Source organism: Cornus florida, unplaced genomic scaffold (assembly GCF_030987335.1).
Source record: "Cornus florida cultivar Cherokee Brave unplaced genomic scaffold, ASM3098733v1 CherokeeBrave_3.0.0_Hap2_Chr02, whole genome shotgun sequence".
Classification (NCBI taxonomy): Eukaryota; Viridiplantae; Streptophyta; class Magnoliopsida; order Cornales; family Cornaceae; genus Cornus; species Cornus florida.
The window spans coordinates 37,961,678-37,989,515 of record NW_026775572.1 but is presented as its reverse complement, the minus strand read 5'-3'; the positions used below and the strand labels follow the sequence as shown (position 1 = coordinate 37,989,515).

The 27,838-nt window shown below is 35.9% G+C and overlaps 3 protein-coding genes and 1 long non-coding RNA gene across 4 annotated transcripts; 3 read left to right on the top strand and 1 right to left on the bottom strand.

Annotated features, from left to right (window-relative positions):
* Positions 1-8,469: 8,469 nt before the first annotated feature.
* On the bottom strand, positions 8,470-9,760 carry LOC132286595 (uncharacterized). The gene is made up of 2 exons (XR_009472817.1): positions 9,483-9,760; positions 8,470-8,663 (listed from the first exon to the last, which is right to left on the bottom strand). It is a non-coding gene; the product is annotated as an uncharacterized LOC132286595 (long non-coding RNA).
* Positions 9,761-11,565: 1,805 nt separating this feature from the next.
* On the top strand, positions 11,566-14,388 carry LOC132296076 (F-box/FBD/LRR-repeat protein At1g13570-like). Its single transcript, XM_059794318.1, has 6 exons — positions 11,566-12,411; positions 12,503-12,658; positions 12,749-13,049; positions 13,325-13,380; positions 14,069-14,092; positions 14,365-14,388. Exons 1-6 carry the CDS (start codon positions 11,566-11,568, stop codon positions 14,386-14,388), a joined length of 1,407 nt encoding a protein of 468 aa, XP_059650301.1.
* Positions 14,389-18,227: 3,839 nt separating this feature from the next.
* Positions 18,228-19,831, top strand: LOC132296074 (F-box/FBD/LRR-repeat protein At1g13570-like). Its single transcript, XM_059794317.1, has 3 exons — positions 18,228-19,094; positions 19,221-19,382; positions 19,535-19,831. Exons 1-3 carry the CDS (start codon positions 18,228-18,230, stop codon positions 19,829-19,831), a joined length of 1,326 nt encoding a protein of 441 aa, XP_059650300.1.
* A 6,149-nt stretch (positions 19,832-25,980) lies between these two features.
* On the top strand, positions 25,981-27,505 carry LOC132296073 (F-box/FBD/LRR-repeat protein At1g13570-like). The gene is made up of 3 exons (XM_059794316.1): positions 25,981-26,856; positions 26,954-27,112; positions 27,200-27,505. Exons 1-3 carry the CDS (start codon positions 25,981-25,983, stop codon positions 27,503-27,505), a joined length of 1,341 nt encoding a protein of 446 aa, XP_059650299.1.
* The last annotated feature ends 333 nt before the right edge of the window (positions 27,506-27,838 follow it).

The following is a 27,838-nucleotide window of genomic DNA, read 5'->3' as shown; positions in this document are numbered from 1 at the left end:
AACATAGCACCAAACGTCACAATCATCAACCAGCATAAAAGATCTCTAATCCCATAACACCCATACCAGGTAAATAACTCCATGTCATTATTTGGTTCAATTCTTACCTCTTCAAAACACACAATACGACCGTCTCATACTTGAAACCTCAAAACCAAAGTCAATCATTCCTATTATTCCTCAATAGAATCACACATTTGCTTTCTCTATTACAAAATTCAAAGGTAACATCGACACTTATCCTCAAGACACTGCTTGAATCAAACGCCTATAAAAACATCCGAGTACATGACTCATGGTTCACAATGCATCCCCTAGCCATCACTGCTAGTACTAGATTCCTCCGGAAACTTACAATCTCTATTTGGCAACTCGTGCCTCACAGACCACGGGTCAAGACCACTCTCAGAACAAGCACTACAAAAACTAAAGTCTACACCTCCCTTCGTGGGAGTGAGTCGACCCATTTAACCAAACCCTTATCGGTGAACCCTAACAGCATAACAACCCACACACAAGTCCATCCACCCACAAACGCGCACAACTCCTAAATGGAGAACAATGCTCACGACAACGACGTCCTTGTCAGGACTAGAACAAATGGAAAGGGTAACGACCTCGCTCTCACAAAAGACTGACAACTTGTACCCAATGCACCCGACACCTTATCACACACTACTCACTAATCGTCCAACCATGGACACCCAATCTCACCTGAGATGAAATGAACTCCCTACACACAAGGAGAAGAACCAACTGGAAAACGCATACAGGACTTCGACCTCGATTCCAGGCGACCTCGCCACTAACGGACCGTCACACATTATCAACACAGAGACCTTACATACGGTACACTGTGATACCCCTACTAACCAAAACCAATTTGGTAAGAGCACCGACGCTAACGGCACACAACACTAAAAACAATCACAGCCCTTCGGACACCGTGTCCCGTTCTACCTAGAATCAGTCACTCCTAACCGACAACCTCTATGCCATAAAACGACACTTTACCATCCATTTCATCTCTACTTACCCAGGCAACATTGCCTCGATCGCCGTGCACACAAGACCACTGACTCTTCAAAAGAAAAAGATGCCTACATGGCAACACCTATCTATCTGGTTCTAAAGACTAAGATGACCACAATTTCCTCAATTGGCGCACAATCCCATCATTTACCTGACAACATACAATAACACTTATAATCCTAAATCACATTCGGATTATACCTCAAATTGTTCTACTCCTCATCACTAAACATCACACCATAGCACCTTCACTGCCACCCATTCAAATCAACAGTTCAAACCTATTATCCCACCAAACCATCAAGCCACTACCAAGCAATTCATCCTCCAACCTCCTTAAGATAGCACCATCACAACAAGAGAATAAGCATCACTCTCAATACTCCCCCACAACGACCACTATTTATCACTAGAAAAGAACCTCCATACGGTAATGCCATGCCGACAAATCCTCAAAACATAAATGAGCATAAAAACCAGTATATTAAACACTCAACTGTCACCTCAAATCCATCAACGATGCAATCAATCACAAACGCTTATCTGGCTACTCAAACCACTCATCCTAAGGCAATGAACATACCTAAACAAGAAACTTCATACCCTAGGTTTAACACCATTATCTCCCTTTTTCACCGTTCCTCAGAACACCCTTGGCCCCGATAAAAGTCAAATAGGGCTACCAACTAGACCTACGAGAGCACCCTCGTTCCAATCATTTTAATCATCTGTCTATCTCTTCGGATCCTTAAACAACATATACTACTTCCCCGTACCCTAGACACAATATAAAATTCAATTCTAATTAACAGCTTTCAATTTTAAAAAAAAAACACAATCCATTAGATACACAATACCTATCCTCTTTCACATAGTCCGCAAATGACCCAGTACTCCAATGACCCCATACTACGTACCTTATCGTGCAATCCTACACTACACAACTAAAACTAACCACTATGCACCACCTTAAGACTCTCTCAATAACCATGCCAACCCTTAAACCCACTTATCAACCAAGCCATGCAATTAAGTAACCGAGAGTCAATTACCCGCGACGCACTCCTGCAATTTCCCGGAATGGGAATCACCTCTCAACTAACCGTAATCAACACACTTCCTAAGACCGTACCAGAACACCCACAATACACATCTACAACCCATAGACTACACTGGTGACTTAAACAACCTCTGTCACACCTACCACGACCGATTAAAAAAGAACTTCTACACCAAACCGTGACCCAAGTCACAAACACTAACCCCTTGAGGTAACACCTTTCTCCCACAAAACCTTCACTCGCACACTTGACCCCCACAGTCACAAGAACCTATACACCGATGCATGAAACTCACACACAACACAGCCACCGTGCCATGAAATATAAACCCATTCTAAAGTCGTGCTCTAAGTACCGCATAAATGCAACAAGAAAATCAAAATGACTACACACCAAATAGCTCAATCCACGAGCTAAAACCAAGTAATTCGTTTGATAAGAACTGGTACCCAAACAACCCTAGAGCAACCGAGCTCCTCGCCTACTTAGGTTAAAATTCACATAACCATCAATGCCGTGACAAGTACTCTACCGTACTAGCAACCACCCCAATGCTCAACCGCATAAACACATATGAATATAGACATATACGTATGCAAAATGAATGAAACCCATAATGCTACACAAAACATGTTTGCATATACCATCTTCATTACTTGTCACATTAGCATTTAATTTAGAAATGCACACACCGTACCTACCACTTTTCGTTACCATACTCCTCATACACAATCAAAATGCTTTCCTTTTCTTTCACATTTCGTTTACACGGTTACATCATCTAACTATTCCTTGTACATAGCCATGCAACATAAACTTTAGCATATAAACATATAAACGTGTAAACATACAGTAAGTGAGCATGTCTTTCAAAATCGTAAGCACATAAACATGTAAATAAGTAACAGTTAAGCATGCTTTCCAATTACCAAAACACTTTAGCAAATATCCTCATAAATAATGCAAATAACTTCCCACACAACCCTAGGTAGGCCTCTACCCGTCGTCCTAATGGTATTCGAACCATTACTCTGATACCAAATTTGTAACGACCCGAACCCGAGGGTCCGAATCGCTAACCAAGTCCTTACCCGAACCCGAGATTAACTAAGAGTACTACCGTCCTTTCTTATATCAATACATAATATACGTGTCATCCCAGGATTTATATAAAAAAAATAATAATAATAAATAAATAAATAAATAATAATAATAATAAAATGAGATCATAGTTACAAATTATGTCAAACAGTTCACTAACCAATTAAAACCTGTGGAGGAATATCGTCTTCCATCTCCTTTTCGTGACCTAAAAAATGTTAAAATGATGGGGTGAGCATAAGCTCTGTAGGAAGTGTCTAAGACACACCTCTTATGACTCCGTGAATTCACGTATAAAATAGAAAACAAGAAAACGGGGATCATACTATACCGGGAATGTAAATCATAACCACAACATCCATTATAAACACAAATGTCATCCAAGTCACAAATACACCATGTATGCCAATGAAGTGTAATGCCATGCTCATGTCGCTCCCCATTTTCGAAACATTTCCGTTTCAACTTCTAAACCGTTAGTGTAATCCGACCCAAGGCACCTCTATGGCATCACGAGAGGAGGATTGTCAAACTATTCACGACCACAAGGCTCCTCTAAGGCGTCACATCCGGCCTAGCTAGCTCAACCATACTCCTCTCTAGACTACATTAACACCACGGACCATGCATAATTCATTTCACATAAGCATGCTATTACACAATTCCATACAATTCATGTGTTCACAATATAGCAAGCTTTGTAGGAAATTTCTAATAATAACTAACATGTCTCTATATTGGAAATTTAGCAAATCCAACACAATAAGCATATAAATTCATCACTTAAACATGCTTTCTCATACAACATCAATTAATTCACATAAATTACATGCTTTAATTCAAAAGAAAAATTCTAGAAATATATCTTATGCTTTCTAATCACAAAATTCATCACTTATAACATAATCATTTAAACATATATCAACTTAATCATTTAATCATTTGAACAAAATTCATCATTTAAACATATATCTTTATCACATATCAACTTAGCATGTAAAAACATCTCATATACAACACATAGCAAAGTTTGCATGAAATTATACACAATTTAATCATGTAATAATACAAATTATAAGAAATTAACTCACAAAATCCAAGAGGTTATGGATTAGAAACCCTTACCTCAAATTTGTAGAAAACCCTCAAAATGGGTCTCAAATTCGAAATCCCTAAAAGGCACTAAAGCTGAAATTGCTGGTACTCACACATAGATCTCGCCGTGCTCTCCATTATGCCACAAACGGCTTCCAAAAATTCCAAGAGAGGAAGGAAGAATCAAAGCTTGAAATTATGGAGAAAAGGAAAAAGAAAAAAGAAGAAATGAGTGCACTGCCGAGAGAGGAAATGAGATTACAAAAAAAAAAAAAAATGTGGCCTTAAGCCTTTAAGTGCATTAGTGGTAGGTCCCACTTCCACTTTGACTTTTCTCCTTTCCTTTTCTACCACACACACAATACCCATACACACCATAATTACACACACACACACACACACGCACATATAAATATATATATATATGTATAAGTAAAACAAAAATGAGAAACTTCACACCTCCAGTGTGGCTCACGAGGATGTTAGGCCCGTACAGGGTAATTGTGATGACCTCTGTAGGCGGGTGCGATACGCGTCGATGTTAGCCCCCACGAGGGGTGATTGTTACAACCTCTATAGACCAGTTACTATACTAGCAGGTTACAAGGTGTCATGACCCCACAATGTAAAGTGCTATATGTAAGATTTAACATCTTTTTATGGCACAATGCGTTTTAAGATCGTGATAGCCAGAAAGCCATCAAAAATTCAGTAATTAAGTGTGTTTAACCTGTAGTAGTTCATGATGGGGTGACCTTTTGGGAAATCTCTTAATATGAAAGAGTAAAACACAAACAATATTATATTTAGGTAAAGTGATCGAGGGTTGTTACATCAAAATCACTCCGACACAAACACGATAGTTAGAACAAGCTTTTTTTAAAAAAAAAATTATTTGTGAGATAGATCTGGGGATAGGAGTGCCTCTGAATCCACTCCTTAACATTAAACTTATTAAAGTAGGATTATATAATATAATCTTGTCACTTTAAAAATACAAAGGGAGTGGTGAAGTTTACAAGAGGCCCATTTTAAAAGTGGAAGTCCTGTGATCAAAAAGCATCCCCATGCCCAATGGGGCTATTAACAAGGGTATTATATAGACCTGTCAATGGATCGAATTTGGATCGGATCGATCAAATCCATATCCTATTTGTTAAGCAAATGGATTATCGGATTCCGATCACTAACGGGTTCTCGGACTAAATGTCCTAATCCATATCCTATTTAGCTCGGATTCGGATCGGATCGGATTCAAAATCGAATTAAATTAATATTTACTAACATATATAATTATAAAGAGTATGATTTTATTAGTATGTGTACTAAGAGATTTATTAGCATGTGGACGAGAACACCACAATATTTTTATATAACATTATTATTATTTTGGATTTTTGTGTTACCTTTAATACAATTCTAATAGGAATATTGATATATATATGTGTAAAATTATTGATAAATAATTATACATATATAATTATTTATATATATAATTTCAATCGGATCGGATCGGATTTTTATCGGGTCGGATCAGCATAATCCATATCCGATTTGTTAAGCTAATGAATTATCGGATTTGGATCGTAACCGGGTTATCGAATTTTTTGTTCAATCCATATCCGACTAATCGGATCGGATTCGAATCGGATCTGGATCAGGATCCGCTTCATTGACAGGTCTAGTATTATACCAAAGTTTGCAGGCACGCATGGCTTGTGAGGGTATCGTATCTCTTAATTATTAAAAATAAATAAAGGAAGTCTGAATTTGATTCGAAAATTTTATATGAATTATAATATTTAATCCATTAAGCCATTGACCATCTGAATTTGGTAATTCTTAATTTAAGAAGGTGACTTTGGATCCAATCTATAATAATTTGATACTCTAGTGGACCTAGCGGCCCTCGCCCATTTAAGTAAAAAATGGCCGGTTATACCAATATGTGTGAGTGTGTTTTTTTTTTTTTTTTTTGTTTATAAAGTAAAATAATAATAATATATAATATATAATATGCTATACATATAAGGGAGACGATATTCACACTTTATTTTTTTTCAATTGCACTACATTTATCTTTTTCTTTTAAAGGAAATGATAAGAAGATCGTTGAATTCATTAATGCATTATCCCTTAATTTATAACGTCATAATTACCCTTTATACAACTTTAACATTTTTTTTACCTTCTTTATTATTTTTTTTGCTTTCTATTTGTTTTTTTAGAGGTCCTCTCAAAGAAAATAATTTATTCTATACTAATAATTTAATTTTTGATGGTCAAAAGAAATAATTTATTCCATAATGACCTTTTTTTTTTTTTTTTTAGTACAATTGAAAGTGATATTAACAAAGTTAAGTTTTTTTCAGTCAAAAGATGTAACTTTTTTTTTTGATAATTTTTTATGGGTCCTGTCAAAAGAAATAATTTATTAGACAAAAATAACTTTTTTTTTTTAGAGTCTTATCAAAAGAGATAATTTATTCAATTTAGATTATATATATCTATATATATATATATATAATCCTCTTCTTTTCATACTTTTTTCTTTTTTTTTCTTTTTGGGATGTTGACAAAAAATATAATTTCTTTAATAAATATTTTTTTTCGGGGTTTTTTTTCATATCAAAAGAGATAATTTTTTTAATGGTTAATTTTTATTTTTTTGGTCCGGTCAAAATAGTCAATTTATTCATATAAATTTTTATTTCTTGGTCTCGTAAATATATATATATATATATTCAATTATTCAATTTATTTTTTGTCTTGTTAAAAGAGAACTAAAATAAGAAAGATTAGAGATAAAGAGAATAAATTTAAAAGGACAATTTTGTCATTTAAAAAGTAATAATTATTTACTTGTAAAGTTACACTTCTAATTGTCATTTCATTTAAGATTGCAGTACAAACGTTGAAAAGTGGAGTGCGATTATCACCTCCTTGTTAAAATATAAATATGGATTAAAGAAAAGATAAATAAATATAGTAAAACATTTGACTATTTGTTAAAAATAATTAAAAAGTGAAAAATAAAATAAAATAAAATAAGAAAAATAAGAAATAAACAAACCATGGGGGGAAGAAGAAGAATAATAAAAAGAAAAAAAAAAATCAGATAATTAAGAGTTTTTCGGGTAAGTAGATAATTAAGTGTTCTTAAACCAATATTTTGGTTATATTTTCATCAAATATACACCAATAATACAATAGATATTATTTGTAAGGACGTGATATTTTCACTCTATTTTTTAATATTTGTACTACAATCTTAAAAAAAAAATGACAATTTTAACTCTAACTTTACAAATAAATAATAATAATTTTTTAAATGACAAAAAAACTTTCAAATTGATTATTTGATAAACTACAAATCAATAATTTGTCGATTTGATTTTTTAAAAAAAAGTGACCACCACCTATTCGGTTTGGGTCGGTCGCTCCAAGAGCTGTGATCCATCGTCTGTGCCTCCTTAGGTTGCTTTATCGGTGAAACCTCTCGCACTGCAGGGGTAAAAACCCTAGTTTAAACCCTTTCAATCAATCCTCTGGGAATAATTTTTCCTCAGTGTTCAACGTAGAAGATGAAAAGAAAGAAAACTTCCAGGTACTTTTTGAGTTGAATTTAAACAATTCATTTGTTGTCCATGTCAATTTTCGGCATCTCTCATTGAATTTTAGGCTTGTCTTCTTGATTTTATCTATCACAACATATATAATTATTTATTTACTCAAATAACATATATCATTATTAAACTTGTTCTGGTAATCCAGTGGCTAAGAGGTCTCGTGACTATACTGTGGACGTTAAATGATATGTGTGATTTGTGAGTGACTGCACATATGCTGTCAAACCCTAGCATGCATGACTAATGTTTTTGGTTTTTTATTTCTTTGGGCTGATTAGTTTTTTTAGCCTTGTATATTGCTTTCCCTTCTTCTTCAATAAATTTACAATTACTGAAAATAATTGTAACGACTCAAAACTAATACTTTTTAAACAAAAAAAAATTTGGCATGACCTCCCCTAAAAATAGGCCTATCACAACCTGTTTAATTGCATTTTTAACCTGTCATGGCTCAAATTCCGAATTTACGGCAACAAAAGATAATGATACAACCAACTAATCTAGACAATGCTTCAAACTAGGATTATCCATCCATTCATCAACAAGTTGCATACTATCAAATCCCCATCCAAAACATCATCAATACTTTAGTTATATTACATGACAAAGTTCCACAAAATAATTATACATCTTTGCACTTCTAGTGTTTTACAAAATAATGGGGAATATACAAAGATACAAAAATGGACTTCTGACGCCGTTCAAGCTTGAGGTGGGTTGTCATCCACCAGTTCCTTTCCAAGACCTGAAAAAAATATATATAGATATAGGGGTGAGTATATAGCTCAGTAGGTGACACTTAAGACACAATTCTTGTGTCCTAGTGAATCCAAATAAAGCATGGGCCAATGGGAGATTGGGGACATGCATTGAAGGGGAAAAATAATTACAAATACAAGTCAAATTCAATCACACACAAATGCAAATGGAGTGAGATGCAATGCATGCTAAAGTCACTCCCCGTTTTCATTCTCAAAACCATCACGTTCAAAGTTAATGTAACCCCCTTTGGTAAACCCACCGCGACGAGAGGAGGATTGGCTACCGTCCCTAGGCCCTTGGGGACCCCGTGGCGCCGTCGAGGGGCCCGAATAGCTCAACCACGCTAGGGTACTCTCCCTAGTCCTCCCTAGGCTACATTAACCTCCGGCCCGTTGGTAACTCCGCAGCGACCGGGTTTGTCAAAACCAATTTTTTTCCCAAAACATTCATTCCCAAATCCCCATTTTCATTTCAAGACAACCACTTCCCTTTTTCATGCAACCCAATGAGATGTAGGCTCATGTCATGATCTCAATATAATGACAAATGGGAACTTAGCATAATAATAAATAAGCATGTTCTCATGGCATCATTATAGCATGTTAGTAACCTCAAAAAAAAATGTAAACAACCATCACATAGACATACTTTTCATTTAACCATGTTATACACATTTACATAACTAGCATGTTGTCAATTAAATCATTTTAATCAAAATCAACAACAATTAAACATGCTATAACACACATAGAGGAGCATGATTCATTATAGAGCAAGATTTCATGGCTTAAGATGTCCCTACCTCACAATCCAAGCCGAAATCCCTAGAATAGGTCCTCCAAATTCGAGCTCCAAGGAAGACTCAAATCTGGAAATTGATAGTATGGATGCGTAGAGCTCACTACAAGCTTCGTTTCGCCTCAAACGGTTCCTAAATCCGATGAAAGATGATTGAGTAATCAAACCTCAAAGTTTTTGTCTCCAAAATGAAAGAAAAAGAGAAGGAACCGAGAGGGAGAGAGAGCATACGGGAAAGAGAAAGAAAATGAGAAAGAAAAGAAGATTTCTTGGCCAAATAAGTTAGTGGTGGGTCCCACTTGAAATTATTTTCCTTTTCTCTTTATTTTTTTGTCTCTAATTACACCACAAATAGACAATTGCACCATACAAATGCTACATCACCACATAAATTAAAATGTAGGAAATGTAACTGGACCCAACCACAAACCCGGATGGTAAAGTGAAAAGACAAAAATGCCCTTGCATTAACGAATTTTCAGAAAATTCTAAAATGCTGAAAATTAGAATTATCGCAAGAATGTATTTGCTTTACTGTGTACTCTCATGGTATTCCTATGTCTTATAATATTCACCGTGACATTACTTCTTAGTTATGCTTTTATTTCTCGATGAGATATTAATATATATATACACACACACACATAAGTTTTCTTGTTGGATCTTATTCATTTGGAAAATAACTTCTTTCATGGAGGTAGTTTTTTAATTTTTTTTGTCCAATTGATGTGAAAAAACAAATTGGATTTGGCAGTTCGTACTTTGTTTAGCTATACAATCTGCTAAATTTGACATTTGTTACGTTGAATTTTTATAGAGTTTGAATCAATTATGACATTGTCATGCATTTTCACTCCTTTCTTTTTTGAACATTGTGTGGCAAAAGAATTTGTATGTGTAAGCTAAAGAAAATTGTTGAACATTACAACCCTTGCGTCTCTTCTTTAGTTCTAGAACTAAGAAGCAATTTTTACAGCATTTAAATTATATAATTAATTTTGGGGAATTATATTTAATCTTACAATGCAAATTAAAACATTTTATAAATATTTATCAAAATATATATTCATAATATTTTTGAGATTTTTGAGAAATGCCCAATGTAAACTTACATGTTCTTTGAGTTATATATATTGGTCTCTTTATTAAAAACTGACAATATATATATATATATATATATATATATATATATAGTTCGAAAAAAAAAATGACAAACTTCTTATGAAATGAAGATGTGACTAATATATGTAGTTATTGATTCTTGTAGTTTTTTTCTTCCTTCCAGTTATAGAGTTTGGTCCTACCAGGCTACACCAAAGTTAAATGTCATATTTCTTGAAAAGAAAAACAAGTAATTCTAAAAACTGTATTCTATTATTTAAACAACACAGGTGCTCGCATCCTCATCCATTTTATTATTTATATTTTTATAAAAAATTTCAGAAATAAATACTTTGACTAGAATACTCTAAATAGCATAGGCATGGACGCATGATACATTTTTTAACTAACAATTGCACTTTATATAAAACGAGGCTAAGTATTATAGACTTAATTATGTTTACATCTAATACTCTTTTACTCTATATTTCTTCATAAGTACACACACACGCAATAAATTTTCTGTATAGAAGTGGTTCGATTAAAGCTTGACTTGTCATAGTCATGTGACTCGTGTCTATGGTGTCAATTCCTTTCTTTGTTTATAAAAATGAAAACAGAGAGAAAAAATAAATAAGAAAAGAGAAGAAAAGTTGAATACTTGAGGGGTTGTGTCTGTCACACTTCAATACTTTTAGAGATGGTTATTCCTAAGAAGCGCAGAAGCTACATGGAACATGTGTTGAGGGAAATTTGAACACAAACAGAACCCTATAAAATGTTTTTGCAACAAATATTGCTTCTATACATTCCTTTCTAGCCAAAGTTGGTGGAAGAAAGTTGTAATAAGGGACCAAATTAAGAAAGCCAGTAGTTATATATATATATATATATATATTCCCTGAATGAATTAGATTATTTTCTGTCTCTGTTAAAGTGTCATTCCCTTTGAGCTAAGTGTTTCCCTGTTTGAAATCAGAAAAACAATGTCAGTTGGTCCTAAGAGGAAGGCTATGGATGGCACAGAGGATATCTTGAGTGACCTACCGCGAAACGTAATAGATTGTATCCTAGATAGCATGCCTCTTCGAGATGCAGCAAGAACAAGTATTTTGTCAAGCAAGTGGAGGTATATTTGGATGGAAAATCCACAACTAGTGCTCGACAACCTCTTCTATGAAGAGACCATAAAAAAGAAACATTATACCAAAGACAAATTTGAGAGCATAGTCAATAAAATTCTCTTACTTCACACTCACAGGTTCTCCATTCTGAAATTTGTTCTTTACATTCCAAATATCTATGCTGATGAGAGCCCAGACTTTGACCATTCGATACTAGTCCTTTCAAGGAGTATCAAGGAACTCACATTTGATAATGAAAATTCCCATCCTTATAAATTGCCTTCTGGTATTTTTTCTTGTCCAGAACTGACATATTTGAAGCTCCATAATTGCATAATCAAGCCACCACATACAATGAAATGCTTTCGTAATCTTATTAGCCTCCATTTTAAGGAAATCAGCTTTTCCACCAATATACTTGGAACTCTATTCTCCAGCGCCCCTTTACTTGAGAAACTTTATTTAATAAGTTGCACTGGTATTGACCATTTTAATATCCGTGCTCGAGAACTACAGCTTCTGTTTATTTCATGTATTTCTGGATTTAAGTCAATCGTTTTTAGAAACACCCTAAATCTTACTAATGTCACTATTGCTCCACAATATAAAGTTAATAACCCCCAGTGGGTTAAAACCACCAATTTGATTGAGCTTGTAGGTAGTTTGCCTAGAGTTGAGGCACTACAATTGGATGGCTTTCTTCTCAAGGTAAGTGTACATTTAATCCTGTTATTTGGTTTAGTTGTATAAGATTTAATCATATTTCTTGTGTCTTATTTCTAGCTGTTTTGTTGCAAAGGTTTTAGCTGCAGTTACTGTCACAAAGAGGCTTCCAACAGTTAAGCACTGGATGTATTTAACTTTACATAACAAAAATTTCAATGATTTAGATCAGATTTCGTGCACTCTTTGCTTGCTTAAAAGCGTTACTAACTTGTGGAGCCTTGAGATTAAGGTGGGACTAGTGAACTAAGATACATAGCCAATTGTCCTTTACTAAATAATTGTTGAAGAAACTGGTTTTTCATTTCATTGTCTTCTATAGGCCTATGCCCCAAAGGAAGAGACTGTTGTGGAACCGATTTCCAATTTTTTGGAAGAACCTGATTGCATGGACCTGAAACAGAACACACTTCGAATTGTGAAGATTAGCCTTCACAAGTATTGTTGGAGGGCCGGACTGATTTTCATGAAGTTTTTACTTGCCCATTGCCTATTGCTTGAGAAAATGTATGTCAAGCATGAAGTCATTGATGTAAGTGAAGGATTTCGGATCTCAAAAGAGTTGATGCAGTATCCTCGAGCTTCACCAAAAGCAGAATTAATGTTCGAGGAATCCATTGTGAGTTAGTCCAGCTATAGTCTTTTGGGTTAACAAGCAAACAACCTAATATAGTTTTTCTCCCATCTTCCCCTTCTTGATTTTCTCTAAGAGTCTGTGTGAACTAGTACTTGAGGTACAATTGGTATCGACAACTTTATTTGTTCCTATTAGTGGATCCTGGTCTTCTTTTCTTTGTTATGTTGTGGCAGTTAGTCCAGTGACATTTTTTATTTTTCTGATTCATGACTAGGGTGGCAAAGAGTTCCTCCTGCATTCCTCTTTCTCATCTTTTTGCAGGTTATTTCCTTTTGCAAAGTATTACTGGAAATGCAAATGTTAAGAAAACTTCAGTGGTACATGTTAGATATGCAAGACCTGAACTGATTTAAGAAAAAACAAAGATTGAAGAATGAAAATGAAAGAACACAGTTATTTTTGTGATCAAATTGGAATTGGAAGAAATTTTCCTACGAGAGCTTTAGGCTTTCAATTATGGGCTGGGGTTTGAATGTGTCTTGTTTTTCCAATAAATGGAATGTTAAATCACCAGGTCAGTTAACTGCAACAGTTAACTTTGTTAGTGTCGATCCATTTTGTGGTTCTTATTTTAGTGTTACTTGATCTATTTTGTGGTTCTTCATTATCCGACATGAATTATCTGTCCTCTATGGAACAGTTCCTGCTCCAGTATGGAACAGTTCATACTAAGATAGGAATCATAGGATTGATGCCCTTTTTTTTTTCTTTTTTTTTTTTTTCAGTGTACTCTTAGAGTATATTTTAGAGTTTAGGCAAGGACGAGATGTGTTGAGGACGAGTGTTGTATAAAGTGAAAGTCCAACTAGGATATGTACACTTAAAAGACTCATGTAGTCATGTTTGATTATCAGCTTTTTGAATATAAAGACCATTCCGTCTGGTTCCTGTTAAAAACTTGTATTTGGATCCCCAAACATGTTTATTTTTTTAGTATGGGTTCTTCTTCTTGGTCGAAATGTACCTTTTCTTTACCATGTATTATTTTACGTGGTGCTGATACAGATCACTTCTTCCAAGGCGATCCAGGTACTTAATTGCTTATTTCCCTCAAATTTAGAATCTTTCGTTAAGGGAGATCATTTTCAGAGGTGAGATGAGAAGTAGGTTGATTTTTACGAAGCCATATTATTGAGGAACTTCAATTTCTATGTTTAGTGATCCATGCTCCTTATGTGTACCATTCCTTTACCGTTCTTCCCTGTATGTGGTGTCTCCTGAAGGGTTTCCATGATATATTTTATCTCAGACCTTAATTCATGCACTTTTTTGCTTCATTTGGTAGTTCTTGAAACTTGCAGGAAACTCGAAACCTTGGTGACTGATTACGTGATGCCAACAATCTTTTACTTGTTAAGAGCAATAATTCAATTTCTACAGGCCTTTAAAGCAAATTTATGCTGTGTTATGGAAATGGATTTTGTGGGATAGATTCTAAGATAAGAGAAGGGGTGGAAGAATGTATCAATGGTGTATTTTACCCTAAATTTAGTAAATGCTAGTTATTTTTTGCTCATTTTAGGAGGCTAGTTGTTTAGAGGAAATAATCCACATGATATGTTTGAAGAAAGTTCTAAAACATGTAAAGATAATGGATTTAAATGCCTGACTATCTTCAGCATTTGGGTCAGGGATGCAAATTATCTAGCACAAAAATGATTTTGTATAGGTCTTCTTACAAAATCACTTCATAACATTTGAAATAACGTATAATGTTGTTCTTCTACCACCTAAATTATGCCTGATTCTTTCCCCAATTTTACCTCCAAGATCAATGAAGGTTTTTTTGCTTGTATTTCCTGTACTTTTTTCATTCAGATTCCAAAAGAAAACTGACTGAAAAATCACATTTCACTGTCCATGAAATTAGAGGAATTGATTTATTAAAAGTAAAACGAAAATAATATTCGTCCCCAAATTGCAAGGGTGAGTCATATAGAGCGAGTGTGGGAGCAAAAGCTTGAGCGTCTGTATATTAGGTTTAAATAAAATTATAAAAGGTCATGATATATATCTATATATATATATATATATATCTGTATTTTTTTTATTTATTTAAATTCATATGCAAATATATTCATTATTATGTATTCCATTAATAATATATATGCAATAAATAAGTTAATGATTTATTTGTAATATTCTCCGATTGGATATTTTCAAGGATTAATATATACATGGTAGTATATCAGTGCCAATACAGCTGGGGCATACGTGCACTGTAAGTAAATTAATCTAGATATTGAGTAATAGTATAAGTAATAAATGTATATATAATAATATAAGTGTTCCACATCACTGGGACGGTAACAAAGCTATATAAAGTGAATTTGTATGAAAATCATGAATTTGTTATTTTGCAAAAATTTGTAATATTTTTTGATTGGGAAGTATTTTAGTTGTATATTTTCAAACATTAAGTGTGTGTGTGTATATATATATGATAGTATAATAATGCCAATTTATATGTGTGGCACGTCAACAAATTCGCGAATTGCAAAAATTGAATTTACGGATTTTGTGCGAATTCGCTCCCAAATAGCAAATCCGCATGTGGAGCTTGAGAGCGGGACCACTTTGAACGAATTGTGTAACTAAGGTGAGGAATATAGTTTAACAAAGAAAAAAAAAACACAGAAATTTAATAGTGGCCATGTTAAGTATTACCTCCGTCCCATACTAATTATGGACTTTAAAAACTTACTTAAAGATAAATGATAGTAGTGAGTTAAATTTTTTTATAGAGATAATTAATATGGGACGGAAGGAGTAGTACTCTTTAGCATCTGATTTTAGGATAATGATTTTTGCAGCCAACGCCCCTGGATTCCTCGAGCTCTATTGATAGGGAAAAAATATTCTTCAATAATAGAGCGCCACGTCAAATAAGCTGTATGGCCAGGCAAATAGGAAGTCATGGACGTCTGTCAAGGCCCAATATTGAAGCCCAATTTGATAAGAACCCAGAAAGCTGCAATTAGTGTGCCAATCAGTTGTCAAATGGAGGTCTGGCCCACTTAATACTATCGAGTAGTATGAAGCTGCAATTTTTTTTTGATTGTATTTCCTGTAAGGCAAGGAAGTAGCTACCATATAGTAATAATTTGGTGGACAAGCAATAAGAGTCGTAACCGTGTTGTGAGGTTTTTTTAAATTGTTTTTGGTCAAACGTATTTTTGCACCTACACCCGCTATTAATAATGCATTAAGGAACGCCTGATGTTGAAAAGAGGGTTTAGAATACAATTAAAAGACTAGAAAAAGTGTGGAAACAAATTCCAAAACGTAAACAAAATTGGCCTCTAAATTCTTACAATAAATAATTTTTATAACATAAAAATATATAAATATTTAATTCCAAAGTTGGGCTCAAATGGGTGTATGTTCTGCTAGTGTAGAATCAGGTAACAATACATATAGATATTACTCCCTCTATCTTACAAAAAATGTCATGTATTAGAAACTATGACTCACAACCGTCCTACAAAGAATGTCATGTATTGGGAACTATGACTCACAAATACATGACACTCTTTGTGGGACGGATGGAGTAATTATCAAACTATAATAATTAACTTTTTCTCAAAGCATCATTCATGTTTAATAAGGCCATAACTTAGGAAAATCAAAATTTACATTTTTTTTTTTTTTTTTTTTTTGACATTTTGACTCTTTTGTTTTCACATAAAATATTTTTTTCAAAAATTATTTTTATTTTTTAGATAAAATATTTTTTTATTTGTATTTTGTAGTGTTTGACAAAAAAAGTAAGTCGAGATTAAGGTCTAATGAGAGGGCAAAAACATGAGGAGACTTCTTCGAACTAGACCTATAAAATAACAAAAAATTTTATTAAATTTTAATATATATATATATATATTTTTTGTAAATATTTTATAATAATCAAACACCAAAATATAGAAAAAAAAATAATAATAAAAAATACATCCAAACAAAGGAACCCTTTATGACCATAGTGGGCCGTTTAACATTCTCAAAAGATACGAGTTTGTAGTAATTAATAAATATCAACAACACTAAACAAAGAAAGCGAAAGAACGAAGAGAGAGAGCCCTGCCTCACAAGCCGGGATCTATCTATCGATGAAACCCTAGGTCGATCATCTCCAAGTAAGTCTCCGAAGTGTCCCCTCTCTTTCTGTTCTCCTATTTCTTCTCCTTATCAAAAAGTTTAGGGCCTGCTTGTTGATGCACTCTAATTACAGTTTTTTAAAATTAATTTTTGTTGAGGAATGTTTTATGAAAATTCAGTTAAAACAATACTCATTTTCAGAGATTTTTTATATTTTTCTAAGAAATGGTTTTTTATTTTTATTTTTATATCCCATCTTTCCCCTCAAATTGTTTTCTCCCCTAACAAAGATCAAATTTTCTTCTATGTTTTGCCTTTTACCTTCTTCTTGCTCTGTTTTCTCTGATTTTCCTTTGACCTTCTTTTCTTCTTTTTGCAAGAGAATGAAATCTGAGTTGTTAGAATTTGTGGGTAAAAATATATATATAAAATTAAAAATCACCAATTATTTTGAAGTTGGAAACCCGAGGCTTTTTATATTTTTTTTGGAAGCATAATATAAAGGGCCTATCGGTCAGAAAATAGAATACTCTTTTCACATAATTATAAAAAGACAATTTTGTGAAAGAGACAATTATTATTTTTTTTTTTGGAAGCATAATATAAAGGGCCTATCGGTCAGAAAATAGAATACTCTTTTCACATAATTATAAAAAGACAATTTTGTGAAAGAGACAATTATTATTATTTTTTTTTTGGAAAAAAAAATAAATAAATAATTTCTAAGGAACTGTTGTTTTGTACAATTTTAATTTTCAGTTATCTAGAAAACTAAATCAATCATGCCCCCAAGTTTCTGAGCAGCTGGGAGAGAAAATGCTGAAAAAGTGGTCTAATGGGATCAGAAATCGCTCAACTGGCTGTTTATAATTTTGTAGGTTTTGTTTCCGTGAAGTTGAAATGATTTTTGAAATGTTTGGAAACTTAAAGCAAAGACGAATGCATATTTGCGTGTGTATGAAGATTGTTGCAGTAAAAGATATAGTAATAACATAATTTAAGGAACATGCAAAACCAGTGAGGTCTGTTACTGAATTTTTGTTCCATCATTGTTTTGATTTTCAGAACCACAATGTCGTATAGTCAGAGAAGGAAGGCTGAAAAAAGTGACAAAGAGGATGTAATCAGTGGCCTGCCAAGAAACATAATAGACTCAATCCTAGACGGAATGCCGGTTAGAGATGCAGCAAGGACTAGTATCTTGTCAACAAAGTGGAGGTATACTTGGAAGTCCCATACAAATTTAGTGCTTGATAAGCAATTCTATGACGACAAATTTAAAACCAGTAACATGTTAGCCGCGACTAGAAGAAGCTATAAATTCGTATGCTTGATTAATGAAATTCTCCAACTTCGCCGTGGTCCCATTCTTAAATTTAGCCTCTACATTCCAATCTTACATTATCCTAATCAGAGAAGATGTATTGATAATTGCATAGTTTTGTTGTCATGGAATGGTATCAAACAACTCACCCTTGAGAATGAAGATGATGTGCCCTATGAACTGCCGCCTCATTTGTTTTCTTGTTTGAAATTGACTCATTTGAGGCTATGTTACTGTGTCTTCAAGTCACCACGACCCACCGTAGTTTTTGGCCATCTAATTAGCCTTTATCTAAACAGAATCATATTTTCTGATAATCGTCCCTTTGGAAAGGTTGTAGTTAGTGCCCCACTGCTCCAGTTTTTGGCCTTGGAGACATGCAATGGTATTGGCAATGTTAATATGCAAACTCCAAAACTCGAAGTTTTGCATGTGTTAGACAGCCTGGAAGTTGAATCAATATGCTTGAAGAGAATTCCAAACCTGACAGTGATCCGTATAGAACTGTGCAAAGAATTAGAAAGTCGATTGGGGTTGGGAAGCATTGATATGACCAACATTTTTGGCGATTTGCCTAAAATTCAGAAGCTTACTTTCGATGCATTTTTCGTGAAGGTGAGTTGCATGTTCAATGCTATTTGGTTCAGCTAGCTAGCAATATAAATACACATATCTACATGTTCTTAGATAGCCAGAAGAAAAGATTGTCTTATCTTAATCTTTTTGCTGTTTTCTTAAAAGTTTTTGGCAGCAGGTATGGTACTAAGGAGGTTTCCAATTATGTTTAACCAGCTGAAGCATATTCAGTTACATAATTTGGGATTTAATGACGTGGATCAGATTTCATGCCTTCTTTGCTTCATTAGAAGTTCCCCAAATTTGCAGATACTTGAAATTTTAAGGGTGAGACAAGCTAATCTAAGTGATATATTGTTATTCATATTTATAATCTCAAATTATTGTATTATTGTTTAATTAATAAAACTAACTTAATCCCAAATATATATGTGTGTGTATATATATATATATATATATTTCTCCCTTTTTTTTTATAGGGTGTTGCAGTTACTGTTAAAACCGATGATCTGGGTCTAGTTTTTGATTATCTGACAGCACCAGACTGCATGGACAAGACATTGGATCAACTTCGAACTGTAAGAATAGGTCTTAGTAAGAATTTGAGTGGTGAATTGCTCTTTATAAAGCTTCTACTTGCCCGTTCGCCTTCGCTTGAAAAAATGATAATTGAGGTTACTGGAAAATTAGATGCTAATGATAAGTTTAAGATTACAAGAGAATTGATGTGTTTCTCTCGAGCATCATCAAGAGCAGAAATGATGTGGGTGGACTGAAGAGCCAATTAGTTGGCAATCTGTTATCCTAATACACTACTATTGATGCATTACATTTTTATTGGCTTAAATTATTGTGATTTTTGGTATTTTCAAGTTTTTATTAATTAGTGTTATGAAATAAGGATCGAATAGGAGTTTATGAGAACAAGAGAAAAATAAATGACAAGAAAATAAATAAGCACACACACAAACGAGACAAGAATTTACATGGTTCGGCTATGCCTACATCCACGGGAAGAAGACAGAACAATATTTCACTGTGGAAATAAAGAGAAACAAGGCAAAGTGGCTTATACCCAAAACTAATTACACCCAAACTCTCTCACCCACTACCTGATATTACAAACTCACTCAATTGATTTGGAATGATCAAACAACATGGAGAGGCATGGCTATTTATAGCCAAACAAAATCAACTTATGCTTGCTGATCAAGCGTAAGCCTTGCTGATCACACATGGGCCGACACTAAAAAACAGCTTGCTGACCACGCCTACATAGCTTGTTGATTACAAAAACTTGGCTGCCAAGAAGCTGATGTAAGTGGTGATGAAAAATACTTGCTAATCACACAAATTGGTGGTCCCCAACTGAAGTATGCAACCTTAATTTGAGCCATATATTTAATAAATCTCCACCTTAGCGAAAATTCTGTATGAGCCACTGTATCTCTGCCAAACAACCCGTCTTCTCCACAAAACAAATTAATTAAGAATTTTAGTTAAGCTTGAGTTATCCTCAAACTTAACCCTCGGGCTCTCATTCTTCAACCTATGTATGTCTTGCGCAGCCACAAACATACCTCCAGTATTTGTGGCAAACTCTAAATGATTTCCAAAAGCAATGTCAGAAATTCCAAGTTTGACATCTCCTTCAACAACCTTCTCCAACTGCCCATAAACCACCGGCTGGTAATGAAAAGTCATCTTCTCACCATTGTGGAAAGCAGGACGTCCTTGACTTTTCTTCGCATCTCTGTTGTGACCAACTACTTGCCTCCCACGCATCTTAATGTCACTCGAATGGACTATCTCATTGCCACCAAGATTATTGCAAGTCAATATCACACCTGTCCTCATGGGTCTGCCTCCCTATAAGGACTGTTGTAATTTCGGTTGCCATCTGAAAACGGATTTCATTCTCCCACCACATTGTGTAATCCCCTCACAACCCTTTTGAGAATTAGGATCGTAACTCCTCTTTTGAACACTTCTTTTGCCAAGACCCGAATGCAAATTTCTGCTAATTGTAGAAGACCCTGTAGAAACTCCACCTGTTACTGTATTCCTTTGGAGAAGATATAAAATTTTCACCTTGGTGCCCTGTAGCACCACAAGAGAATTCATCACGACCATTATTGCTCCACCTTCTGTTACAACCTTGTAACCTTTGGAGTCTAGCACACCTACTGAAATAAGATTCATCTTCAGATCCGGTACATGTCGCACATTTGACAATGTTCTTACCAACCCATTGTGCGTCTTGATCTTGACTGTTCCAATTCCCAAAATTTTGAAAGCTTTCATGTCCGCCGTCAAAATCGAACCACCTTTCACCTCTTTATAAGAAGAGAAAGAATCCCTACTGGGACATATATGAACGGAACAACCAGAATCAAGAATCCAACTGTCATTAAATGATATACCTAAACACAAGGTTGTCATGAGAATATAATTGTCACTTTCCGAATCACTCGTTGTAGCAGTTGCCACAGAAGCTATTTCTTGAACCTTCTCTTTGACATTCCCATTCTTTGCCTTTAGTTTGGGACAATGCTTGATGATGTGCCCTATCTCGTAACAGTAGTAACATTCCACATTTTTATGAGATCTATATTTGCCCCTACTACCAGAATCATTTATCTCACTTTTGCCTCTTGCAAATAGACCATCGGCCTGTTCATCTTCAATATTCCCGGACACCTTTTCCCTCAACTCCTGAGAGTTTAATGAGGATTTAATATCCTCCATACTAATAGTGTATTTTTCATAGAGCAATGTGGTAACAAAATGCTCATAGGAAGGAGGCAAATAACACAACAAAATAAGGGATTGATCCTCGTCATCAATTTTAATATCAGAGTGGATGCAGTAGTGAAGCGCCGCACTACGACGAGGGCGTCGCAGGATTTGGGTGGGGGAGAGTGTCACGAAGTGATTCCTAAGATGCTTGGAGGATGGAAGACATGCATGCTGGTTGGCAAAGAGCAGAGTTTGACTGGGAATGGTTCCAGGGAAGGGGCGTGTAGGAGCACAAGATGGTACCCCTTCAGAGTTCAGGCAGGTCGACTCGGTTGAGTGCGAGGAGCTTGTCGCTGGTCATGGACTTGACTATGAAGAAAGGAGTTGGCCATCCCTGCACAAACTAGTCGAGAGCTGGAGCCGTTCCCCTGATGAGACCAAGGTAGGTCGAAACCAGTCAGCATGTATCATTGGGAGGGCAGGTCGTGGTGGCTGACCAGGGCGCTTGCGCGAGCTGAAGCAACGCCTTAGTGCCGCACGGGCCGTGCCGTTGCGCCAAATCTCTAGGCCCGTAACAAATGATATCAGAGCAGGACTTGGGATAAAGCACAGTGGGGTGCCCCCTTGTCGGTCCGGGAGGGGTCAGAGAATGAAGACGGTGCAATGCAGTTGCATCGATGAGGAAGAATCAATGCAGTTGGGAGGAGAGCCTCTATCTCCCTAGGAAGAGGCGTCCGTTGAAGTTGCGCACTAGAGGGCCAGAGGGCCGCGCGCACCAAAGTTCGTGCTTAGTCCTTGGGTGATGCAAACCATGGTGAAGGGCGAGCATCAAGTTGGCAGGAGGCCCTTGCTTACTCGGGATGTCGCGGAGTCGGCATGATAGAGAAGAGTCACGTCCTTGAGGGGTGGACGTCTTCTTGGTCCGAGGCCTATCATTGGGTGAGTGCAGTGCAGGGAGCTGCACAAGGAAGCGATGGTGGGAAGGCGAGCATACCGCATAGAGGCAGACTTTGGAAGGGAGTGGATGTAGTAGTGAAGCGCCACACTGTGACGAGGGCTTCGCTGGATTTGGGTGGGGGAGAGTGTCACGAAGTGATTCCTAAGACGCTTGGAGGATGGAAGACATGCATGCTGGTTGGGAAAAAGCAGAATTTGACTGGGAATGGTTCCAGGGAAGGGGCGTGTAGGAGTACAGGATGGTACCTCTTTAGAGTTCAAACAGGTCGACTCGGTTGAGTGCGAGGAGCTTGTCGCTGGTCGTGGACTTGACTATGAAGAAAGGAGTTGGCCATCTCTGCACAAACTGGTCCGAAGCTGGAGCCGTTCCCCTGATGAGACCAAGCAGGTCGAAACCAGTCAGCATGTATCCTTGGGAGGGTAGGTCATGGTGGCTGACCAGGGCGCTTGCGCGAGCTGAAGTAACGCCTTTGTGCCGCACAGGCCGTGCCGCTGCGCCAAATCTCTAGGCCCGTGACAAATGGTATCAGAGTAGGACTTGGGGTAAAGCACGGTGGGGTGCCCCCTTGTCGGTCCGGGAGGGGTCAGAGAATGAAGACGGTGCAATGCAGTTGCGTCGATAAGGAGGAATCAATGCAGTTAGGGGGGAGCCTCCATCTCCCTAGGAAGAGGCGTCCGTTGAAGTTGCACACCGGAGGGCCACGCGCACCAAAGTTCGTGCTTAGTCCTTGGGTGATGCAAACCATGGTGAAGGGCGAGCATCAAGTTAACAGGAGGGCCTTGCTTGCTCGGGATGTCGCGGAGGAGGCATGACGGAGAAGAGTCACGTTCTTGAGGAGTGGACGTCCCCTTGGTCCGAGGCCTATCATTGGGCGAGTGCAATGCAGGGAGCTGCACAAGGAAGCGATGGTGGGAAAACGAGCATATCGCATGGAGGCAGACTTTAGAAGGGAGTGGACGCATTAGTGAAGCGCCGCACTGCGACAAGGGCGTCGCAGGATTTGGGTGGGGGAGAGTGTCACGAAATGATTCTTAAGACGCTTGGAGGATGGAAGACATGCATGCTGGTTGGCAAAGAGCAGAGTTTGATTGGAAATGGTTCCAGGGAAGGGGCATGCAGGAGCACAGGATGGTACCTCTTCAGAATTCAGGCAGGTCGACTCGGTTGAGTGCGAGGAGCTTGTTGCTGGTCGTGGACTTGACTATGAAGAAGGGAGTTGGCCATCCCTGCACAAACTGGTCGGGAGCTGGAGCTGTTCCCCTAATGAGACTAAGGCAGGTCGAAACCAGTCAGCATGTATCCTTGGGAGGGCAGGTCGTGGTGGCTGATCAGAACACTTGCGCGAGCTGAAGCAACGCCTTGGTGCCGCACGGGCCGTGCCGCTGCGCCAAATCTCTAGGCCCGTGACAATTAAGTTTCTTGTTTTTTTATAATTCTTAAAATAAGTTGAATTTATCCTTGTAGGTTTCGTTATGTTTTTAGTTTTCTTTTGCTAATGATTTCCTTACTGTATAATCATCCTGCCTCCAATTTTCTCTAAATTTCACATAACTTTGCATATTCAAAGTTGTTCTCTTATTCATTCGTGAACTATCTTGCCTTCACTCCAATCAATCTGTAATTTTGGTTCCAGAAGAGATTTGTGGCAAAAGCAATTGGTGTTGAATGTTTGAGTACTAATTTTTATTTATTAGAACCGAGTAAAGATATGGAGGAAAACTCCCGTGTCTAATTACAAGTTATTTGAGGTGAGATTTGACAAATAGTCTTTGATTATTAACCCCAAGTATATAACACATCTCATATTTGCTGATGAGATCATGTTATTCAGCCATGGAAGCCTCTCCGCAGTCCAAGTCCTCATGTTCTCTTTACTCTACCAAATGGGCAATAGCCAATCTAGTACAAATCTACCTCAAAAGAGAGGTCTTCGAATCTCGGTGGGGGATTTGAGTCTCGGTGGAGGTATGGGTCTGTGTGGAAGTTTGCTTAAATAGTACTTAACACAAAGAGGATATGATCAGTGGCAGGCATAATAGACCTTACTGAAATTATGGACCAAGCATCCATAACTTGTGCTTGATAAGCAATTTTCTCTGGCCCCATTCTGAAATTTGTTCTTATGATCCCATTTTTTATATTAACAATTGTATAAAGGAACTCGTGACCATTGAAATTGCAATGCCTTTTTGTTATGAACTACTTTCTTGTATTTTTTCTTGACCTGTTACCTAATAATGATTAATATTGGTAAAGTATTTGTCTAACTTCAAAACAATCAGTAGTTCGGTTATATGGAATTAAAATTGGTGAAATTTAAGAAAAATAACTCCAATTTTTTTTCATTCCAGCAATTTCAAAGCTTCAATTTTAATTCCAAGCTTTAATTCTATGCAATTGAACAAATCCGGATAAAATTAAAAGGTCTTGTAATATGCACTCTTGATTTTGACCAGAGTCTGGGGTACGTAACCTTGATTTTAGGAGTACTTTTCTTGCAATCTGTACAATAAAAAAAAATCAAAAATAAATTAATAAAAACCAAACTCTAACTTTCCACTTATTCATCCAATAAAATTTGGCACATATTAGTGTCCCTTTTCGGTGAGATCTAATATTAGTTATTACTTATTATATAACAAAGTTTCAATTCCATACAGTTAAAAACATCCTAATAAAATTAGAAGGTCTTGCAATATGCATTCTTGATTTTGACCCGAGTGTTGGGTAGTACTCTTGATTGCAATCTGTATAATAAAAAAATAATAAAAAATTAAATAAATAAATAAAACAAGTATTCTTACCATACTTGTTATATGGTAAGTAAGTAGTTACCTACCTACCATATAACGAGTATACCCAATAGCCCTAGTTAGTTATTTATGGTATATCACTTTAATTAGAATCCTCAAAATACAAACCTAACTAAATTAGAAGGCCTCTTTAGATATTCTCCTATGATGTTCTATAAAAAAAATTCATCAAAAAACATAAAAAATAAAAAAATGATGATACAGAAGGATCAAAGAAATCACAGGTAAGGGTTTTTTTTTTCTTTTTTATCCTTGATAACTCACACTGTCACCTTTTCTCTTCCAACAACTTTAAAAGACGAGAAAGTACCAAGTTGTAAGTTAGTTAAACTATTTTGATATTTTATTACTCTTGATTTAATTTCATTCCCATTGGGTTAAGTGATGTTTGGTTGTTTGGATTCTTAAAACAGCAATGGAGACAGAAGATATGATCAGTGGCCTGCCAAACAACATAATACACTCAATCCTAGATTTCATGCCTACCAGAGATGCAGCAAGAACTAGTATTTTGTCAAGAAATTGGAGGTTTACTTGGGCTTCCCATCCAAAACTTGTGTTTGATAAACAATTTTTTGATGAGACCATCAACACCAGGAAAAATGCAGCTTGCTTAAAAAATGAATTCTTGAATGTAATCAATAAAATTCTTTTAGTTCACAGTGGCCATATTGTAAAATTTGTTCTCTACATCCCGAAGGTATGGGTTAATCAGAGCCCAGATATTGATCAATGGATACTATTCTTGTCGAGAAACGGTATCAAAGAACTCATTCTTTTTGATGCAAATCACAATCCCTATCATCTGCCTTCTTATCTTTTCTCTCGTCCACAATTAACCAGGCTGTCGCTATGCAACTGTGTCATTAAGCCACTGCATCTTTCCGGAGGCTTTCGCAATCTTGTTAGCCTTTATATGAAGCAAATCTCATTCGATTCCATTCTATTTGGAACCCTAGTTGTTAAAGCCCCATTGCTTCTGCAACTGAAGCTTTCTAGCTGCAAAGGTATTAACCATTTCAATGTAAATGCTCCAAAACTAAAAGATTTACACGTCTCGAATTGCCATGGAGTTGAATTGATGTGCTTTCGAAGCATGGCGAACTTGAAAGATGTCTCTATTGTTTTTTCATTTCGGAAGGTGAAAGATGTCTCTATTTCGCGATGCAAAGAAGAACAATTGCATTTTCCAGTACAGAATTCCAGGAAGGGGAAGAGCATCAATTTGATCAGCTTTTTTGATTACTTGCCTAGAATTCGTCGTCTTACTTTGGATGGCTTTTTCCTTAAGGTGAAATATAAGTAATGTTCTTTGGTTCATGAGTCCTGTCAAATAATGCGTATAGCTCGTATCTTATTTTATTAATTATATTTTCTTTCTTCCGAAGTATTTGGATGCATGTAATGTTCCAAAGAGGCTTCCCACTGCGGCTAAAAAGTTGAGGCATCTTGTTCTACATAATTTTGAATTTAACGGTGTGGATCAGATTTCGTGTGCTCTATGCTTGCTTAGAAGTTCACCTAGCTTGGAGATTCTTAAGATCAAGGTGAGAGAGAGGCGAATCAAGACTCATATATTGTCTCTTGTATTAAAAAAATTCGAAGTTTTGAATTTCATTGTCTTTTGTCTGTAGGTTGCTGATGAACACAAAGACAATGCTCTGGAATCAGCTATACATTATCTGGAAGCACCGGACTGTAACGAACATACCATGAAAAAACTTCAAACCGTACACATATCTTCAAGCAAGGGTTCAAAGACCGAACTGCTCTTCATAAAGCTTCTACTTGCATGTTCGTCTTCCCTTGAAAAGATGATTATTGAGACTAGTAAAAAAGTGGATATCAATGAAGGACTTAGGATTTCAAGAGAATTAATGCTCTTTTCTCGAGCATCACCAAAAGCAGAAATGATATTCTCGGGCTCTACTGCCAGTTAGTGATCATGTGAAGTGTCTAAATTTCGCATGCAGACAGTCATGGCATCACAGTTCTCCTTCAAATCTATCACTTTTGTGGTAAAAGGATCATTTTCAGTTAGTAGCTGTTATTTCTGTTGAATAGACTTATTTTTATTGTTTGAATAAGATCATATAGTGATAATAATCAAATTTAATTATATCAGTATACTCATTAGACAATCATCAGTTCTGTTTTAGAGCACCGATATTGAGGCTATCATCAGTTTAATATTAGATTAAGAACACATGCTAAGAGTATGATTTTATTGTAAAGAAGAGATATTACAATTTTTTTTTTGTAAAAATTATTTT

Coding starts and splice junctions, on each gene's coding strand:
- LOC132296076 (XM_059794318.1), top strand. CDS start 11,566: ATGTCAGTTGGTCCTAAGAGGAAGGCTATGGATGGCACAGAGGATATC. Junction 12,659..12,748: donor TGTGGAGCCTTGAGATTAAG/GTGGGACTAGTG, acceptor TGTCTTCTATAG/GCCTATGCCCCAAAGGAAGA. Junction 13,381..14,068: donor ATGTTAAGAAAACTTCAGTG/GTACATGTTAGA, acceptor GTGCTGATACAG/ATCACTTCTTCCAAGGCGAT.
- LOC132296074 (XM_059794317.1), top strand. CDS start 18,228: ATGTCGTATAGTCAGAGAAGGAAGGCTGAAAAAAGTGACAAAGAGGAT. Junction 19,095..19,220: donor TCGATGCATTTTTCGTGAAG/GTGAGTTGCATG, acceptor TTTTCTTAAAAG/TTTTTGGCAGCAGGTATGGT. Junction 19,383..19,534: donor AGATACTTGAAATTTTAAGG/GTGAGACAAGCT, acceptor TTTTTTTTATAG/GGTGTTGCAGTTACTGTTAA.
- LOC132296073 (XM_059794316.1), top strand. CDS start 25,981: ATGGAGACAGAAGATATGATCAGTGGCCTGCCAAACAACATAATACAC. Junction 26,857..26,953: donor TGGATGGCTTTTTCCTTAAG/GTGAAATATAAG, acceptor TTTCTTCCGAAG/TATTTGGATGCATGTAATGT. Junction 27,113..27,199: donor TGGAGATTCTTAAGATCAAG/GTGAGAGAGAGG, acceptor TTTTGTCTGTAG/GTTGCTGATGAACACAAAGA.